Raw genomic sequence first — 21,326 nt, 5'->3', positions numbered from 1 at the left:
GGGGCGTCCGATAATATTACCCGTTTTCTTCCCTAATGCCAAGGTCGCGGAAGCGATAGACACACAATTATCCCTGACCGTAGCTATTTCGAGAAACGCCACCGTGTAATGAGATTGTGCTGAACAAGCATGAATATACTGTTGAGTCCAGCTGGGTTGCTGTTAAAAACGCGAACAAGAATTTAGATTATTATAATCTAAGCCGGAATTTCTTCGTTTCTCTAACGAATCTTCGCTATAAATCATCTGAACCGCTTGTTACCGTCTTGAATAAGATCTCTAGAGATGAAAAAAAAAAGACTTCGCGTGTTTGTTCGCGTTGCATGCTCCGATATGCTTCTATCATAGTTTCTACTGACTTCCACGAACGCGTTGGAGTGAGTAGAAGCTATGATAGGAGCATGTCGGAGCATGCAACGCGAACAAACCTTTTATTGGAGAATAAAACTGCAATCTCTAATTTATAACAGACATCCTAGACGAAAAATTGATTAAATCAAAGGAGTAAAATAGATGTTTATATTTGAAAATCTTTACTTTGAGCTGTCTTTTGTCTGTTCTTTTTTACGGGACTTGGTCTAAACAGTTTATTTTGTAACTACGTTAATTTATGATATTCGCGTTGTATTGGATTCCTTTGTACTTTAAAATAAATCTTTGTAAATTTACATTTCTGTAAGTCGTGAAATACTGGAAGTTCCGTCCTTGAATAAATACGAAAAGAATTTTTAGAGCAAGAGGTATATGGGACCGTGAATTATTCTTTCACTTCTAAATTTAATATTAGTCACCACTCGCAAGTTTTATTGAACGAAGTTTCTTTGAAGATTTCTCTTTTGAAATTGCTCTCGACCTTTTTCTAAATTATTCTAAGTGATCACACTAGCTAATAATATATTGTATTAAGTAGGTAACAGTGTTGGGTAATTTCTTGTTTAATAGAATAAATTGAATAGTGAGGTTTACCTAAGTTTATTGATTACATTGAGCTTTCTTGTAATGAGTTTCATTAGAAAGGAATCGTTCAGCCACGTTTAGCGCTAAATATCCTATGTGAGCTATTACGTTAAGAAAAAAATTTAACGCGTAAATTAGTTATATATTTGGTGATAATTTAAGCAACACGTGCTGCATTGTATGTACAAGCGGTATTTTTCGTTTATCACTTCTACTTGAATAATCATTCACCGCGAATTGTAATTGTCCTCTATTTGCCTATAATACGTAACACTGCTGCGTTTTCCTGCCTTCCCTCGTGAGGCTGTGGAAATGCGTTTAATAAGCCGATAAATAATCGTTACGCAAACAATTTCGAAAGCTCCGCTCTATATTTCCATCGCGTCCGAAGATCGTCAGAATTACGAGCGAAGAAAATCTGTCACTCGACACGACAACACGCTCTGATATCTATATCTACTAATGTAAATTAACTTTAGTTTTGGTTTATCTTTTATTTATCTTTTTATAATTTTTAGAACTACGAAGAGATAATAGGAATAAACTACGCATTCTCTGTCTTACAATTAATTGCTATGCTCCATTAGAAAGAATTGAACATATCTTTATTTCTTTTTAATTCTGTCAGCATTTTTCTTCAGTTTGATATTTTAAACATAGAAAGTGATATGCTTCAAGCCATGGTAGATCATATTCCACCATACTTCAAACTATCTTGTTCCTTCTAATTTCAAGAAATGCACAGTCTAGTTTTATTACGTTTATGATTATAAAATTCAGTTTAAAGTTAATCTACATTGATAGAGGGATATATGGGAATTGTAGTGACAGTTGAAATGTATTTTTTCCTGGAAATGAATTAAACTCAGAACAAACAATTTCTATAAATAGATGAATAAAAAATTGTGATACAAGCGAGCAATATAATTTTTGACATTTATTAATAAAGTATATTTATATGAAATAAATATCAATGTTTTTGAATTCGAACTCGATTTTCTTTATAAAAAAAAAAAATTCTTAGAATTTATTAATATAATTATTTGTATACGTTTTTTAGAGGTTAATATTTCTTTGATTTATATTTGCAGAAAATGCACCTTTATAATCTAATTCGAAAACACTTGCGTTGCTTCTGCTGCCTCATTTTTTTAGATAGTACTTAATATCATATTTAGTTTTTACGAGACGTTTTTAACAAGAGAGCTACGCTTTTTCAAAATCAAAGAAAAATATAATCGGAAACACAATTTTGCAATAAAAAAAATCTATAAATAAGAAAAAAATTTATTTGACTTTCATTGTTTTTTGCCTTTTCCGAGATTAGATCCATTCGATAAGATTAGGAATTTCCATAAGCTATTGCATTAATGACGATAATCGATGTGATTTTCACACGTAATGTTCAAACAGAAATGGAGCCGTAATAAAGATTGTTTTCGTTTGACGTTATCAGTGACATGATCTTAACTTCATGATATTAGACATTAAAAATGAAATTTTCTGATATTTATTGTTTATCAGATAGATTTTCATATTCAAATATACAAATAATTATCAAATTTTATGTAATTATCTGAAAAAAGTATAAGATATTATACAGAATAGATTTAAAACTTAAAGAACTACTCAGTGTGTCTATGAAACATGTTTTCTCTCTCTCTTTTATGTGGAAAATAACTAAATAGTATTTATGCTGCATATAACAATACATGTCTCGGGAATCATCAAAGGGAAGGAGGGAGAGATAATATCGCGATTTTTAATCTGGTTGATCTCGCATTGGGAATTTCCTTCCGTTTGGTATTATATAGAAGCAAATATTTCTCACAATTATAAATAAATCTGCAAATTTTGCAAATTGAACAAAAAAAAAGAGGAAACTGATTATAAGTTTTACAACTAGAGAGAAGAGATAAGAAGCAAAATAATATTACGTATCAATTAACTCTATTATATCGCACATTATAAATTATTCCAAGGCCTTGGATTTACGTCTTTTGCGCGATATCTGTATCTCCAGTATTCTTTGAAGGCACGCACGAGAGTTAATTAAAAGTAAGAATTAAAACGTTCACGCGGTGAGGTATTGAGTTGTTCACATGGTATGTCGATGTTACGTCAACGGTTCTCTGAAAATTGTAAGAATCCAGTTAACAATAAATTTAACAACATTAATCTATCTTGTTCGAATCAATGATGGTTTATGAAATTTTAGAAGAAACAAGTTGCTAATTTCATAAGATATCGATTGAATATAAAAATTTTTTTTATGTGAAAAATAATCGAAAGATTTAACTATAAAATTATTGAAAGATAAAAGTTTGAAAAAATGTTACTTACATTTATCACATATTATGTCAGTCAATATTTATTTTATAAAAATATTTTATCAAAAAGCGTTTCACTAACTTTCGAAACCTGAAATTTTACATGTAGTGACCTAATTTTAATTAAAACGAAAATAATGGCAATTACGAGGTTGCATTCGTTAAATTGTTTACCTTTCACGCATATTCTGTCAGCTTTTATAAATTTAATAATATTTCATCACATCTGACATACTTAACGTTTCATAATTATTTTATAATGTTATCTTCCATCATTATAATATTATTTCTCATAATTTCTTATCATCAAGATTTATCTATAAGAATTGTCTTTCGTAATAAATATAGTAATTAATAATAAATGTAAATAATTTTAAGTCATATTAATATCTTTTACATTTGTAAGATAAGAAAGTTGTCTTAAAACAGCCTGGATAAATATTTGCATTACTCGGTACATTGATATTATTACAATTAAGCAGAATTTGATATTAAAAATTTTTATTTGACTTTGCATGTGAACAGGAATTACAGTGTGAAAAATTTTGTAAACATGCGAAGCAAATATTGAGTGTATGTATTTACAGTATTGGACTGAAGGCACTTTGAATACGTGATGACAATCTTTTTTTTTTTAAAATACTGTCCAAAAGGTTTCTGAAAGTTTTGAATATTTTAAACACGCTAAAAGTCTCTTGAAGTTTCAAAGATATATATTTTTTATAATATAATTTATCTTAATATATTTTCCATTTTATATACCAAACAATAATATTAGACATAAAAAATGTCAGTACCAATTTTAGTTTTTTCAATATTTTAAATGGATATTTCTTATAGGAAAAAATTTTTAGATGTCCTGAAATATTTAAGGATCTTCGGATTTAAATATTTCGAAGCAGTTTAAATTTTTATGTGTATTTTTATTTAGAAACCATCAAAGGGAGATTCTCAAATACTTATTTTAACGGTTCATGTGAATAAATCCTAGCTTTGAATTAATTAAACATTCGCTACGCGTTTTATCACTTACGTGGCATTATCGTTGTATGCATTTCCTCAAGGTTCGCGGCGATTTGCATAATTAACCCCTACTGACCCAGTATCGGCGGTAGTATATATGCATATTATTAAAATTCAGAATTATTCACATCATAATAATAATTCATTAAACATGGCACATTATTATCGGAAAGCTTAAATTATATATTAATATTTAATATATAATTCCTCGATTTCAATATCATATATTATAACATTAATAATTTTAATATCTTTTTTTTAACTTTTGTGAATTATTTACAAAAGAAGATCTCAATTTCTATATTAATTGTATCGCAAGGCAAGATTATATTTGTAATTTTATATTTTCATTTTCAGTATCTACTAAAATTTACTGTATATACGACTAGTATACGCTAATTTTATTTAAATTAAAAATTATATTATGTTAATATAATGATATTAGTGAAATAATAATATTAATAATGGTAATATATATATATTTTTTAAAATTAATTTCAATTAAATTAATAATGACATATATATTGTATCATTTTATAATGAAAAATCCTAAACATTTTCGATACTATTTGAAACTGAAAAATTACTGAAAATTTCAAAACTCTTGAGTATTTCGAAGGAAACTTGAACATTTTAAAAATATATATTTTCTGTTATAACACTTTACATTTCCTTATCTTGAGTGGCCTCTTCTTTTATGCAGATACAGATAACACATTTATTTTTAAGAATTGTGATTGTTTTAACGTATATGCTCGTATGCAGCCTTAAGGAAAATTTTTTCTTATATTTTTAAAAGTTTGAAATATTTGCAGCCTTAAAATTTAAAATAATTTTTTTGTTTTATACAAATACTTTACACAATTAAAATATTCTGAAATTTAAAACGAGGATTTGATTTATTGCTAATGTTTTAATCGCTTTCTTGCCCCTGAAAAAAATAAAGACGATGCTCAGTGTGTATCATATCAAGGAGAAGAACCAAATGAAGAGAATATTTGTTTGTTTCATGTTGCAGACGCAGATATGGGCATGGGAACAGGTGCAGCGGGTGGTCCTGTCTTGGCTCTTCCCGGTCCAGGAGTCAACGCCGCCCTTTCGCAAACATGCGCCATATGCAGCGATCGCGCCACGGGGAAGCATTACGGCGCTGCATCCTGTGATGGCTGCAAGGGTTTCTTCCGCCGATCTGTTAGAAAGAATCATCAGTACACGTGCAGGTATACGCTTGTATTATAATATTTTAGCTATAAATCGGTATTATCTGACACGTATTTTAACAACCTCCAGTTGCAAGACAAGTCATGATGTAGCGAAACTTGATTTCTTGAAAAAAATATCACCTCTGTTTTTTATAATACAGATTCCAAAGGAAGTGTCCGATCGACAGAGACAAGCGAAATCAATGCAGGTACTGTCGATTACGGAAATGCTTCAGAGCCGGCATGAAGAAAGAGGGTGAGTTTGATTTTGCAAAAAGTAGACATCATTTAAAATTTAAATAAGATTAAAATTATTTCAAATTGTTTCAAACGCGTAGAAAAGAAATTATCCAATCATAAAATTTATCAAGACGTTTTTTTATTATGTATTATATTTATATAAATTAATCTTTTTAACTTTTATTTTTTTGAAATACTATTTAAAATGTAAATTTGTAATTTGTACCAAATTAAATTGTCAAAGCAAATTATTAGCAGCACAATTGCATGCTAAAAATAACTTATTTTTCGACTTGTCACTTTGCTGCCCCCTCCCTCCTCTTTTTAATATGTGTAAAAAAAAACATTTAATTCTTTTAAGAACTTTTTTTTATGCAAACTAACTTTTACGGTTACATTTTCTTTATTTTCTGCTCGACGAATAGAGAACTTATGTTAAAAATTCCTGATAATTTTTACAGCCGTACAAAACGAAAGAGACCGGATAAGTTGTCGGCGACCTAGCAACGAAGATCCGCCTGATAAGAATAAGGGCCCATCGAAGGAGGATGTGATGAAGGCGGATGCTCGCGCCGAAATGCTCAGCAAACAAGTTGGCGGGTTAGAGGTGAGTGACTTGACCTGTTGAATTAAATATTTATATATTGCCATCCGTTAACACGCGCATAAAAATTCGGCGCATTGTTTAATCGTTGCTATTTATTTCCGTCAATATCATGCGCAATTCTTGTCACCTTTGTTAAACAAGCGTTATAAAATTTATTGAATTCTTAAATTGGACGACGATTGAACTATAATACTTTATTTCTTATTCTGAAAATAAAAAAATAAAATAAAATAATTATATTTTGCAAACTCTCTTACATCATTTATTAAAAACTTAAATAAGTTAAATACGTTTGTCAAAAGAACGTAATATTTTAAACATTTTTTTAGCGCTTAAATTACTAATGTAAATTATTTATTATGATAGATTATTATTAGATAAAAAAGAGAAGTAATATTTTTCTTTTTACATTAAAGCTCATGTTCACTCACCACTACTATGATTGTGACGTCAGAAACGAGAAAATGTACAATAAAAGTTCTTACAAAATATATTGATACAAAAATATATTAATAAAACAATACTTTCTCAATTTATATAGCTTCAGCAGCCAGACAGTCCAAACGGCGAAATTGATCTCAGCACGAAACGAATAGCTGGGATAAACGACGTGTGCGATAGCATGAGGGAGCAACTATTGATCCTGATTGAGTGGGCTAAGTGTTTTGACGAATTCAAAGCGCTGTCACTGGATGACCAAGTAGCGTTACTGAGGGCCCATGCAGGCGAACACCTGTTGCTGGGGGTGGCCAGGCGTAGTAGAAATTTCACAGACGTGCTACTGCTCGGCAACGATTGCATCATCATGAGGAATTGTCCTGGTATGTAGTTTATAGATTTACCATGGGTGTCACGGTTTTTGTTGTTCTTAAAGTTTTTTCTTCTCCGAGCAGAGCGATCGATGTCGAGCGAAAATTCCAACGCGTGTAAAGTATGTATATCCGAGAAATATCTTGAGTATGTGTTTTTGAAAAGAGAGGGCGACTCTTTAAGTGATCTTTAAACGCGCAATATTATTGTACCATTATTTTGTACAATATTATTAATGCTTCCTTTGAAAATGTCAAAACAGTCTGGTGGTTCAATACAATCTTCAGTCGATCAATAATAATGCAGAATGTTAAATATTGTAAAATAATATTGATACTTCAGGAACCGCTTTAGCATTTTCAAACGTTCACCTCTTGTAGTCTCGGATTGTCAAGACGTATGAATGCATATTGACAAAGTTTCATAAGTACGTTCGACATCGACCTGTGCTCCGTTCAGACTTATTGCTAACATTTATACATTGCTACGTTTCGGCTTCGCTAAATAATGATATTAAATACATAACAACGGAACATGTGCGTATAGGGGATATGCTTAAGAATTCTTCGGGATTGGTAATGTTCCTTTTTGGATGAAACGAGAGGTAAATATTAAGCAAATCTTGACCAGTTTTTTCCGGCGTGCGTTACGTAAACGATCCCATTGTGTTTCCGTTTATGCATATGGTCTGCAAAATATAGAAATTAGTATAAATACGAAACGTTTACACAAGAAATAATAAATAGGAAGAGAACGATTTTATAAGAGTCTACTACTACAACGAGAAAGACATTTCTTTATCTAAGATTTTTGTTTTCTTCATTGCAAATTAATTACATTTCGTGAGTTAAAATAGATTAATTTTTCTGGAAAATTTTCTGCATCGTAAATTCTTTTTATTAAGTCATATATATGTATATTAGATCCAAATAAATGGATGAAACAAAGGATTTAGCTTCTTCTCTTTTTTAATAAGCAAAATTTGAAATCTTTACAATAAATATAAGTGGCATTTCCCGCACATGTAAAACGTAACGTTCCAACAGCATGAATATGTGGTTTCTTATCAAGCGAGCGAAGATATCTTAACTGTTGTCCACAAAAGTCGTCAATATTAGAGCGTTCTTTTGCGCAGCCTATGTCAGCATTTTTTTTCCCCGAGAGTCGTATACGCTTGAAAGAGAGTCTCTTCTTCTAAATAGCCGATTCGACGACGACCTTCACCTTTTCGCTTACGTAATTTCGTCGTTAATGTATATGTGTTGCGCGGATACCGCGATTTATTGGACAACCGAGAGCTTACGTGACGCGATGCTTTCTTCATAACGTTATATCCCGTTTTACCATGATCCCGTAATAAAACCGTAATATCAATTTTAACTAGTGATCTCATCGATAAGAAAAGGAGAATTTCTCGAATGAAAAACCTAGCTAGAGAGCTAGCGATTGCTTTCGTTCGTCTATAAATAATTTTCTTTTATTAAATACATAAGACGCGCCAACAATTTCATAATACTCCATATTTTAATATTTTATCGACAAATACATAGGTCTTTCCTCGCATATCGGATCTATTTGGTGAGTCGCGACATATATAAAAATATAATACCTCGCATGTAAAATTTCTCTGCCATTCGTTTTCCTTTATTTTTTTCCCGAATAATATTGCAAATACATTTGTGATTATGTTACGATTATATCGATGTTTGATTATATTTCCATGTTAGTGCAAGTTTTATACAATTACGTAATGTGTTATATGAATATATCATATATACGTAATCCTAACTGCCTTTTGCGTTTTTGCACTAAATAAAAAGCACGAAATCATTGAATGGGAATTAATTTTACTTAAACCCCCGAAACCTTTTTACAACACTGATACTTGATTGTTAATCTTACATGGAAAGATTTTGCTGAAGTATCTAAAAATTTAAATACATATGTAGATGGAAAAATAATTTTAGTGGAGCATCAAAATAATTATGTAGGGCACACAAACTAGCTGTTATTAGGATATTTTTTGTGATTTTGTTCATCGTACTTGAGATTCTTATGCAATTATTTTAATAGCCCAACAAAATTATTTTTACATCTATAGCCAAATATTTAGATACTTCGGCAAAATTGTATTTTCCTTGTAATCATCACGATGTATCAATTTAATTTTTGTAAATAACTTTGCGAAACAGATGGTTCTCGTAATGCAATATTCTTTTTTTGTTTCAAAATTTGGCAATTTAATAGCATTACGAGGACAAGTGTATTGTGCTGTATTAAGCGACCGATAAAAGGAACGTCATGTCACGTCATCTATCCGTCGCGAGCTATAATCGCAATTTACAATGTAAAACATTTACGGACGAAATGTTATCTCTCCTTGTTATTAACTTTATTTAATTGGAAGGTGTTGAGGGTCACGCGCGAAGCGACTCATTGAGTTCGAAATCTTTTTAATTACGATAAATGCGCGAGTAAGCAAATCTTATCATTTTGTTGACAATTAAAATTTAACCCTGAGGAGTAACAATAAATTCAAACTCTGAAATTGTAAATAAGATCCAGATTTATTGATTTGAATAATTAATTACTCAAAAATACAAGTACTTGAACGAGTATTTGAAGAAATAATAAAAAATCGAACTTTAATGTTATTAGAATTGAATTTACCTGAGTCTGTAATTATTTAATAAGCTACATTTCGTAGTCTTAATTTATATCGGGAAAAAAATTTGTACTTACTTTATAATATAATAATGAATCGCAACGCGCTGGTAGTTTATTATTTTATTAACTGAATGTTTCGTCTGTTTTCGTTGCACAATTACGGGGCTTAGGTGGTTGACTGAGTCCGGAATTCGTGTGTTGATTATGTCACTTTAAAATGCATGTCAATGCATGATCAATGTTTGGTTTGGTGATTAAGTTGGTGTAGAAAGCCCCTTAAGCATTTATCTCCATATTTATCAAATATAAGATCAAAAATGAATTTACTACAAAGTCAAAGCTCTTTTTTCATCTAGGAAAAATTTTCAATTTTTCAATTCTTTTTCAAGAAATTTAAAAAATAAGATCTTTATTTGTTATGAAATTTGAGAAACGAATGTTTTGCACCGACTTACAATTAATATCTGCAAGCCGCAGGTATTTTTTTCCTTTTTTTGTTCCACACCGGACTCAGTTTTTATGGGATGAATGAAGGAACAACGGTGTAATCGCGTCTATCAGTAATATCGTTGCAATTTGTAGAAGGAAGCAATCAGCAGGACAATCTGGACATCAGCAAGGTGGGCATCAGGGTGATGGACGAGCTGGTGAAACCGTTTCAGAAGATCAAGATTGACGACACGGAGTTCGCTTTTCTCAAAGCCATCGTGTTCTTTGACCCGAGTGAGTTCCGCTTATAAATTCGAAGGATCACCACGCGACAATTCCATGATCGCGATTCGCGACATGGAATCAAATGGAATAGAAAATATTATCAATAGATGCAATAAATGCGTGTTGTTAATGTAGATCGAATACGATTCGCTGGCCACAATCTCTATGTTCTTGCGGTCAATTCGGTCTCGTTGAGGCAATCACGCTTCGCGGTTTCACCAGGCTTTCATAAACGACACAAATCATTGCTTATTTATACGTATCAGTGATACGAAGAAAAAAAAATTGCGTATCCCAATTCGCGTTGATGCCTTGAGATTTAATAAGCTGATTGATTTAATTGCATCATGATCTCTTTATTCAGTTGATATTACGTTAATTTATAATTAACGCGATTCAACATTGAGAATCGTCGCGATTGAACTCTTGTCACTTTTCGATTAATGTTCTGTTAAAGGTCGACAGTTCTTCTGTCGAAGATCGATTGTTACTACTATCAAAATTGTTATTTGTAATACATTCTCTAAAAGAAAAAAAGTCATTAAATCTCATCTCCTTGCTGAAGATTTCTTTTTCAAATTGGAGAAAATAAACATGCACATATCTAAAAAAAAAAAGGATTATTAAAACTTTGAGTGGTTAGTTGGAGATTTTTCCCCCTCTCAACTGGAGAACCGGAGATTCCTTTAAAAAATCAGAGGCACCAGCCAAAGAGTTGGCCGTACATTTATTAACAATTAAGCTTCTTTCTTATATATTCCCTGTATTTTGCAGACGCGAAAGGATTGAGCGATCAGAAGACGGTCCGAGAGCTGCGCCACAACATCCAGATAAAGCTCGAGAATCACATCAGCGATCACCGTTGCGATTTGCCAGGTCACTTTGGCGATATTTTGTTAATGTTACCAGCTCTGCAATCGATTTCATGGCAAATGGTCGAGCAAATCCAATTTGTGAGACTGTTCGGGGTAGCACACATCGATAATTTACTTCAAGAAATATTCTTGGGTGGCACTACATCGGAGATAAACGGTACTGCTACCCCTTTACCAATCTCGAACACCGCGCCGGGCAGTTACATGAGCAGCAATGAGAGCCCCAGCAGTCCCTTGACGCCAACGAATACTGGTGACTTGAGCCCACAAACCGATCAGATGCCCGTCATGATTCTGAGGGATCTCACGCCAAATCAGGACTTCAGATACTTCAAACAGGAACCCAGTCTCGAGCCCGAGACCAGCTTTTGACTAGCTTGGGGAACTGAGCTCACCGTTGGATAGCCAACAACGTTCTGCTCAAAAATTGTTGCTCAATTAACAAAACAGCTCGTATTATGTTAGTCAAATCAAATGTGATTTTTGACGTTGATCCGAAAAATAAGATGAGGGAAAGAGACGAAAAATCGATACATATTGTATGCAACGTGTGAGAGGAGTTAGCGCGAAAATATTCAGATTTATGCGACTTTAATTTAACGGCTCAGCAGTAGTCACGTTTTCTAGTTGCGGTTCATGATTAGCCAAAGCCCGTTCACTTGTATAGATAACGATTGATCGCTGATCAAGATAAATGTGATAAGCGATAAAATCGTATCTTACTACTATATTTTACTTGCTACTGTCGCGACAGTATTCAATCATTTCTAAAAGGCTAGAAAACAAAACTAACATATGTACTGCAATAATAATCGTGCAATTGACAATAATAATCCCTAGGTAGCATTAAACATTCTCAAAATTCCAACTAGCCAAGTCTGCTGAAATAGTTTTATCAAAGCATCAAATTTTGTCAGTGAGAAGGTTACAAATTTGATGTAGAATCTGTTACATCAGATGCTCGCGTTAGAACACCACAAAAATGTAACTGCAACATTGCACAGAAATGTTCTATGCTATCTTGGTCATTAGCGATTAATTTGGAGCAGCAGAGACTGAAACCGATGCAATATTGTGATGGATTTCTGTTTAGTATGGAAAAAGAGGATTCCTAGCCTTATCATAATTGATGCAGCATTTTTATTGTGTAATTAATATCGATAAGGACCGATTTATTTTTCTGTGTCTTATGATATCGGAATTCGAATTCACCGAAATAATATATCGGTTTCAAACTCTGATTTAGGGAATAAAAAGTAAGGTCATATCCGATTATTATATTTTTATACGTAAAATTAAGCCTGCAAATCGAGTTAAGTAAACGAAAATAATAGGCAACATCAAACATTGATGTTACGAGAAATATATATACGTATATTTTTTTCTACTATTCTGTTTAGTCCGAATCGGATGAACAGCATTGTAGTTTGTGATGTAATGTAAATAGCATGATGCAGCAATGTATAATAATGTGTATAACATTCCAAGTATGATATAGCTGTATCGATATAAACGTTATAGATAGTCTTAAAATAGCTGATGGGACGCGCTAACGTAATCATCGAATGCGGGTCCCCTGCAAAATGAAAAGTGCGCCATTGCAATGCAATTTACCGTTAGTATCAGTAGTGATGAAGAGTGCACAGGTGTTGGCCATTTTGTGAGTGTGAATGTTGAGCGCGCGGTAAGCCAGCACAACGGCTGTACCCAATAAAAAAAAAAGTGGCTAGTGCATCTTATCGGTGTTAGTCTTTAGTCTCATTTTAAAATGTCTGCAATATTGACATATATGGCCGGATAGAAAGCAATAGCATAATAAACGGATAATAAATAATATTAACGAGATAAAGAAGTATAATAAATATAGAGTAGTGTAATATGAATAATACAAATACATGTTTATTGTATAAATTAACATGCATTGATCGCATGGTGATTTTAGTTGTAATTATTACGCGAGAACAATTGTGAATCATGAGAAAATATGACGAACTAGCGAATCGCTTCTATATCGAAAGTATTCGATTTGAGAGGCTATTAAGAATAAGCCTTGATCTAAACAAAATTTATACAATATATGTATAGATATGTGCATTAGATAATCAAAATTTGTAAATAATTTTATTTGCAACTGTATTTTTTCTTTGTTTATATAAATTCAACTAATTTGACTTTTGTTTGTTGTAAAAATTTTATGAATATGCGATATTTGCATTATATTCTGTATGGTTTCTCATGACATGTATCCAGTGTCAAATATATATATATATATATTTGAAATATATATATATATATATATAAACAAAGTTTCACAACACATAGTACTATATAAAAGACATGTTTTAATATAAGTAAATACCACAATTAGTCCGGCAAACATATTTTATATTTTTGTACGAAGAGTTTAATAAATATTAATGTTTAATGTAAGGTATAAATTAGTGCAAGAAAAAGAAGCGCGCGTGATTGCATTGTTAATAATAAAATGATATTCCACTGGAAAGTGTAATATATTTAGTGTTTCATTGCATATTTCTAAGATATTTTAACAATTTTTAGTCATGGGTTGTGAAATAGATATTATCACCTTTTGTTGTATGATTCTTTATATATTGTTGACAGTTCGAATGTGACTGATTCCATATATATGTATATATTATATATATATAAATGAAATTTTTATTTGTTATTTAATAAGTAATAAGTTACACAGATATATATTATATTTGTATCTTTAAATAAAGGGATATGTAGTTTTAATGTATAAAACAATAAATTTTATTTAATATTACAATCGCTTTTATTATATTAATCACTTGTATAAAAAATTATATCGTACAAGTATATAATTATAATACTTTATATCTGTTTTTTATCATATATACATACATATATTATATGCAGTGCACTTTTTAATTCAGTTCATAATCCGTTCGTTTTCGTTTCTTAAGATTCATGGCACTCTGTGAAGTTTCAATAATGCATGAACCTTTTCTTAACCATTCGTTCAATTGCAACTTGGCTTTCCTGCCTGTGAGAAACAAGTCTCTCTCTAATCTCGGCAGTAAGCTGTTAAGCGTAGGGTCAGAAACAGGATTTTGTGCCCAGTCCATGATTAGTCTAAATCGTGATCTGAAAGTCTAAAAAAATAGAATATATAATTAAAAGAATGAAGAAATAAATGTGAATAACAGCTTAAAGTTAGTACAACTTACTAATAGCAAACTGTCAATTATCATTTCGCAATCACGATTGTTGAATTTCCTCAAATACATTCCCAGTTCATAATAATATGGATTCCATTTATTCAGTACAACGGTACAAGCGTCTGCTAATAAAATTTCTCTATAATACATATAAGAAAATAAACTGTTAGAAAATTCTCCTTAACAGAAATTGATTTTACTATGCATATATAAACTAATACATACCTGTAGCCCTCTTTGTATGTTTTAGGAATGTCTATACTGACTACTGATTCTCTTAATTTATTTAGTGGTTGTGCTAACCATAAAGGAAGTTCCAACTTTGCACCTGATTTTAGATCCTCTGATTCAGAGGATAGATCCAGAAAACCTATATATGCATAATACAATACTATATATAAAATAATCATACATATGAAAATAAATTTATTTTCTATGAGAAACAAACCCTATTGAAAAAATATCACATCACAAAGTTACATAACAAAATTGCATAATTAAAATTTGTAAATAATGTAATAAATTGTTTTAAAACAGTGAGTAATTTTTAAATCATGTGATTTAAAATGTTACACAATGATACGTTTTTTAAATATTTTTATCATTTAATTATTTATAATTTAATAATTATAAAATCATATAATAGATGAAATTATTTCTAATGATTTTTCAAATTACATAATTTTAAAAAACCACATACTGATTTGAAATATTACGTTAATTGTTTTAATTACATGATTTTGTTACGTAACTTGGTGACATAATTTTTTAGTAGGGGATATAATAAGGAATAAAATATTTGATGTTTAGAAAAAAATTAACTAGTAAATTTTATTGCAATTTTCATTATAATTACAAGTTAAAAACTCAATTAATTACTATATTATTATGAGAACTCTGCACAATCATGTAAAATAATCATGTTTATATGAATACATTCTTATTTTCTTACATAATAAATAACATTAACATGAGGAATAAAATATCTGTCTAGGAAAAATCAGTTGATAATTTTATTGCAATTTTAACTATAATTCTAAGATAAAATTGTTAACATTTTAATTGATCACTATTACGCAGAAATGCTTCATTGAATAAAAGAAGTACAATTCCTTTCTTGTTTTTTGTTATTATAATTTTACATTTAAGATTAATAAACAAGTGTTTTATATAGAAAAGATGTTATAAAATCTCGTTACCTAAGCGAGGTAGTGTAACTTCTACTTTGCATGATATTCGTTCTTCTGTACACAAAATGTCGGTCAGGGAAAAATAATCCGGCATATAACTATAAGACAACGTCATTCTTCCTCTTCTGATATTATTTTGAAAATCTCTCAACAATCTCTATCTGATAGAGACTATCATTGTATCTGGCTTGCACCTGCTGTCTCTGCTGTTCAATCAGCGCCTCTTACGAAATAATAGTGCATTTCTTCACTTCTCATCTCTTTCTTTTTCTTCTTCTCCTTTGGTAATATGATTATGGAATATCATAGGATGGTAATGTAGGTAATACATCAATATTTTCATCTATATTGAGAACATTTAAGATATATCCACATAACTTTTGCGTAGCTGCAAAAACATATTTATAACAAAATCTTTAATCCCATTTCTATCACAAAAATTTTGTATTTATGTAAAATACGATTGGATAATTTTTTTTGTGTATGTGGCTATATAAGTATGTATCATAAAAGTTTTATAGAAAAATAAAAATAGAAATAAATAAACGTGAAGGCAATCTCTCAAAATGTCGCTCGCGCTTTCCATACAGTTTGACATTTTCAGAGCTCTGGGAAATGTAGAAAAGAGTAACGGAGTAATTATCAGGGAATGGAAAGTTACTTTTTAAAAGTAACTAGTTACAGTTACTCGTTACCGAGTAAAAAATGTAACTAGTTACAGTTACAGTTATCGCTTTTTAAAAGTAACTCGTTACAGTTACCGTTACTTGAAAAATAACTTTTCGTTACTTTTCCGTTACTTTTTTAAAATCAATTTAAAAATGTACTTTTGCATTTTTTTTTTATATGTAATACTGACAAATATATAGTTTTATTTAAAAAAAAAACAATGTAGAATGGCTCAAATAATAAATTAAATAAAAGTAAAATGAGAAGGGTTACGAGCCAAAAATGAAACAGTTTATTTCTGATAAGAACGACGATGACAATGTAATTAAATGTATAAATATATATTAGAACAAAACAAAGATAAAAACAAACGACGTTTCGACACTTATTGTCATCGTCTTTTAAACTGTTTTGCTTTTGGGTTCATAGCCCTTCTCATTTTACTATTATTTAATTTATTTTTTAATTTTTTTTAAACACAATTTTGTAATTCTAAAACCTGTAAAATATGCAGCAAACTGAAATATTTGTATGTCCTATGTATTACATAGAAGATAGAAGTGTAAAATAATTACTGAATCATAACGGCCGAATGTCTAAGGGCTTTCAAGTCTTATTGATAAGCGCTATAAATAGCATGTATCCAATCGAACCGTGTTCAATCGTGTGCAAAGTAACGACAAAAGTAACTGTAAATTTCGTTACCGTTACCCAAAAAATGTAACTCGTTACCGTTACAGTTACCAAAAAAAGAAAGTAACGCAGTTACCAGTAAAGTTACCAAAAAAGTAACTTGTAACTGTAACTTCGTTACAAGTAACGAGTTACTTCCATTCCCTGGTAATTATATTTATTACAATAATAAATTACAATAATATTGTAATACACTTTTTACTTTTAAAAGCAATCGATATAAATGCCTAAAGATATACTTACGAAAAAAATCATATCGTAAAAATGAAAAGTTCAAGCCATGTTCAAAAAAGGATACTCAAAATTAGTTCCCCTCACCTTACCGCGCGCGGTCCAAATGCTGCACGACGCGACGCTCGAGCGACTTTTGATCTGCCCGCGGGGTTGGCGAGGTGAAGGGGACAGCGGAAGGCGGAGGCGATTCGAAAATCGGCTGAAAGTTTGATACACTTTATATGTGTGTCCACTTGGTATTGGCACCTTTAATTAATAATATATCAGTTTTCATAGTAATATATTAATACTTTTTACGGTAATATATTATTATTAGATAAAAAGGTTTAAACTTTTGAGTATCTCCTTTTTTGAACATGGCTTGAACTTTTCATTTTTATGATATGATTTTTTTCGTAAGTATATCTTTAGGCATTTATATCGTTGCTTTTAAAAGTGAAAAAGTGTATTACAATAATCCGATAATGCTATTCAATAAAAAATTAATAAAAACGGTGAATTAAATAATTCATAATTAAATAATTATGATAACTAAAATCAGTTTAAATAAAAAATTTTTTTGTTTTGAAAATATGGTAAACTTCTTTCAACGATTTATTATATACATATAATATTGTCCTCTAGAGGCGTTGAGTGGCTCACCGCTCAGTGCGATTGACTCACGATCTGCAGACCCGAGTTCAATCCTATGTGCGCCCAAATGCGATTTTTCGCGTTTAATGAGCCAAAAATGGCTCCACCTGGTGATCAAAAGATCAATGACAAAAGAAGTGTAGAATTTACTACAAGCTGTTTATCAGATTTATCTATACATCATAATGACAAATCGATTTACCAAAATTTCCTTCGTTTTGGTGATAGCTCCCTTGCCAATAAACACATTGGCATAATTCTTCCTGCTGTATATACTCCATCAGGATCTGAGGCAAGGGAGCTATCACCAAAACGAAGGAAATTCTGATAAATCGTTTTGTCATTATGATGTGTAGATAAATCTGATAAACAGCTTGTAGTAAATTCTACACTTCTTTTGTTGACGCAAAACGGTTTTGGAATTTGTATAAGATGGTATTGGATTTTCCTACTTAAAAAAAATATTTCTTGATTTAGGAAACACGTTACTTCGATATTATTTAATTAAAAGATTATCAGCGTTTCTAACTTCTTCCTCCCTCCGTATAATTATTCTTTTTTTTATATCGTGAATCAAATCAGAACGCAGAAATAAGAAAGAAGAATCGATTATAACATATTTCACACATATTTTCAGCGATAAAAATGCAACAAATAAAAATACCTAGAATATTATTCTATAAAAAAAAAATATATAAAATAAAATGAAATGAGGCACAATGTTTTTAACAGCATGTACCTTTTGACGAACAGTCCTCGTGAATCCATCTACTACAACAATTAAATATTATTCAATCACATTTTGGGTCATTTTTAAAATAGTGGCATATTACCCCAAGACGCCATTTTATCTTAAAATGAGCCTGTACAATACGACTATTAAAAAAATGAATCAATGACATATTAAATTTATTTCTTTTAATCCATATTAATAGGTTATAACAAGCAATTCGAGCTAAATATTGTGTAACGCTTAAATAAAAATTTACATAAAACACTATGAAAGTTATAAGAAGCACGTTTTCGTATGCCGTCACATTTACTTCATAAAAACAATACTGTTGCCAGGAAATCGTTGTTACTTATACAATATGTTAAGCACACAATTGTACACAATTTTGTAGCACTGATGCAAGCGCTGTTAATCGGTATTATATTGTAAAACAAAACGAGTGGCATATTCTCTAATTGGAGTACTATTACCCGCAGTTATACCATCCTAATTAAACTCATAACAAATAAACATCAACAAAACAATAAGTCTATAATGGACTTATTTTGTAATATTCAACGATTGTATAACATTATAGAATTACAGTCGTATAAAGTTACGATAGTAGGCTTCTAAATTTAATTTAACGCATAGATTTTTGTTTTATTCGATTATTGTATTTTGATAGCACAATGAGAGATAACATGAATAAAATACTACTTCTTACAAACGTTGTATTATAATTCTTTAAACACATGAAGTATTGAAATGTATTTTAATGTATAACCTAAAATGATATCTATTATTTTGTTCCTTACTTGATAAAATAAATATACGTTTATTGAAATAGGTCAAAAATAGATAATTTATATTAACGATGCAATTATCTACTTATTCTTTATCACTTTTATCAATAATTATACGATTAAAAATCTACTTCAAGTCACTAATAAACGATACAAAAGATAATAACATTTATTACAAAATACATATTTACTATTCAGAGCTCTGGTTTTATAAACATATCTATATAGAGTATATATAGAAAGTGCCCCACATTTTGCGAGTAAAAATAATAAAGGCAAGGTTTTTGAAAAAAAAAAGGTATGAAGACATTTGTCACTTATCGTTCTGAGAAGTAATTTTAAACATATAGGCTTAAAATTGGCAAATTATAGATTACGGTTAATCGGCCACCTGTTCATGAGTCACGCATCGATAACACACTACAAGCGCTTACAAAAAGAGGAATGTATACAATGATGGTAATAATACCGTGTGTACTATTTATTTTGAATTAGTTGATGCTATTAACAAATAAACATAATGCGATTAAAAACTCATCGGAATTATATCAGAATTATATCGTTGTTTATTGACTGACATTGTCAATAAGAGAGGCATATAAACATAATTGAATAGTTACAATCAAGTGATATATGTACGGGTTATTATTTTATTACACAATAATTATAATTTTTTAATTTTATATATTTATTTTTTAATTCTTTTTAGTCTTGAATTAAAAACCAAAACAATATTATTAAGAAATACTTTCTTATTATTTAAAAATTTATTCTCTCAAAGTGTATTGTGATATTATTATCATTATTATTATTGATATATATTATAATTTATATATATGTATTATATATTGTATATAAAATATCCGAAATTTGCTGCTTAAAATATTGTAGTACGATGGTCTCGAAAAGTGAAGTAATGAAGTTTTATGTGTAATTCTTATTGTAAGAGCAGTATTTTTTAGATATAAGGGTTTTAATGTAATTAATTATAAACTATGTCTAGAAGACTACCTGTCTATGAGTCGTACGTACAATAGTATTAACAACCGTTTCTAAACGTAATCTATAATTATTGGTTATATTTTAACCCCTTATTATCTTGGAAGCTACTACTTAAAATAAACCTTTACACAGAATTCTATTACTTAACTTTTTGAGAACTTTTTTGCTGTATTATTTAGAGCGAATTTTTGTACATATACACACACGCACGCGCGCATATGTGTGTATATGTATGTATATTTATCATTATATAATCACCGTTTCTTATTCGTAAGTGTTATATACTTGTGTTCGTGAATTGTTACTAATATGGAATGGTTAAATGTATGGTAATATATAGGTTTTAAGAAAAACACTAAATTAAATAAAAAATATTAAAAAATATTATTATTTTATTTAAAATAAGAAGATATGCAATATATGAGTATATAATAAATGTATATACTCAATATACTTTTAATTATTTTTTTGTTATTAATTGTCATAAAAAACCTAGTTATTTTATAAGTAGTACATACATGTAGTAGTAGTAAAACATTAATACATTAACTATAATTATAAAGATTGTCTATAGTAACAAGTTAGAAAAAACCATTGAGGTTTGCTCTACTTGTGGTGCAGAACGCGAGCTTAGTTGTACAAGGACTTTGAAATAGTGAGGACTTAAAAAGTCTCGGATATCGTATACCCAAGTGTAATATATTCATAATTTTTCGTTAGAGTGATTAACATACATAATAATACATTTTTATTTAT

The 21,326-nt window shown here is 30.1% G+C and overlaps 2 protein-coding genes across 2 annotated transcripts in view; one reads left to right on the top strand and one right to left on the bottom strand.

Moving 5' to 3' along the window:
• The window catches only part of Hnf4 (Hepatocyte nuclear factor 4), a 28,065-nt gene extending 14,553 nt beyond the window's left edge, over positions 1-13,512 (top strand). The window contains exons 2-7 of the mRNA XM_018543775.1: positions 5,329-5,530; positions 5,674-5,768; positions 6,214-6,359; positions 6,901-7,180; positions 10,398-10,559; positions 11,325-13,512. Of these exons, the coding sequence (XP_018399277.1) occupies positions 5,329-5,530; positions 5,674-5,768; positions 6,214-6,359; positions 6,901-7,180; positions 10,398-10,559; positions 11,325-11,797 (1,358 nt within the window). The 3' untranslated portion in view covers positions 11,798-13,512. The remainder of the gene's footprint in view (positions 1-5,328; positions 5,531-5,673; positions 5,769-6,213; positions 6,360-6,900; positions 7,181-10,397; positions 10,560-11,324) is intronic.
• Positions 13,513-14,336: 824 nt separating this feature from the next.
• Positions 14,337-15,974, bottom strand: Psf3 (DNA replication complex GINS protein PSF3). The gene is made up of 4 exons (XM_018543765.1): positions 15,831-15,974; positions 14,857-15,001; positions 14,641-14,770; positions 14,337-14,565 (listed from the first exon to the last, which is right to left on the bottom strand). The coding sequence occupies exons 1-4, from the start codon at positions 15,934-15,936 to the stop codon at positions 14,338-14,340; spliced, it is 609 nt and encodes a 202-aa protein (XP_018399267.1). The 5' UTR covers positions 15,937-15,974; the 3' UTR covers position 14,337.
• Between the last annotated feature and the right edge of the window lie 5,352 nt (positions 15,975-21,326).

The sequence above is a fragment of the Cyphomyrmex costatus genome, unplaced genomic scaffold (assembly GCF_001594065.2).
Source record: "Cyphomyrmex costatus isolate MS0001 unplaced genomic scaffold, Ccosl1.0 scaffold398, whole genome shotgun sequence".
In the NCBI taxonomy this organism is placed as follows: Eukaryota; Metazoa; Arthropoda; class Insecta; order Hymenoptera; family Formicidae; genus Cyphomyrmex; species Cyphomyrmex costatus.
Note: the sequence above shows the minus strand (reverse complement) of the source record. Positions and strands in the feature narration are given on the sequence as shown.

Bases quoted from the DNA above. Each gene is read 5' to 3' on its own strand.
- Psf3 (XM_018543765.1), bottom strand. From the start codon at position 15,936: ATGACGTTGTCTTATAGTTATATGCCGGATTATTTTTCCCTGACCGAC. The intron at 15,002-15,830 runs GTAACGAGATTT...ATGCATATATAG, and splicing joins AGTTACACTACCTCGCTTAG to GTTTTCTGGATCTATCCTCT. The intron at 14,771-14,856 runs GTATGTATTAGT...TATGTATTATAG, and splicing joins ACATACAAAGAGGGCTACAG to AGAAATTTTATTAGCAGACG.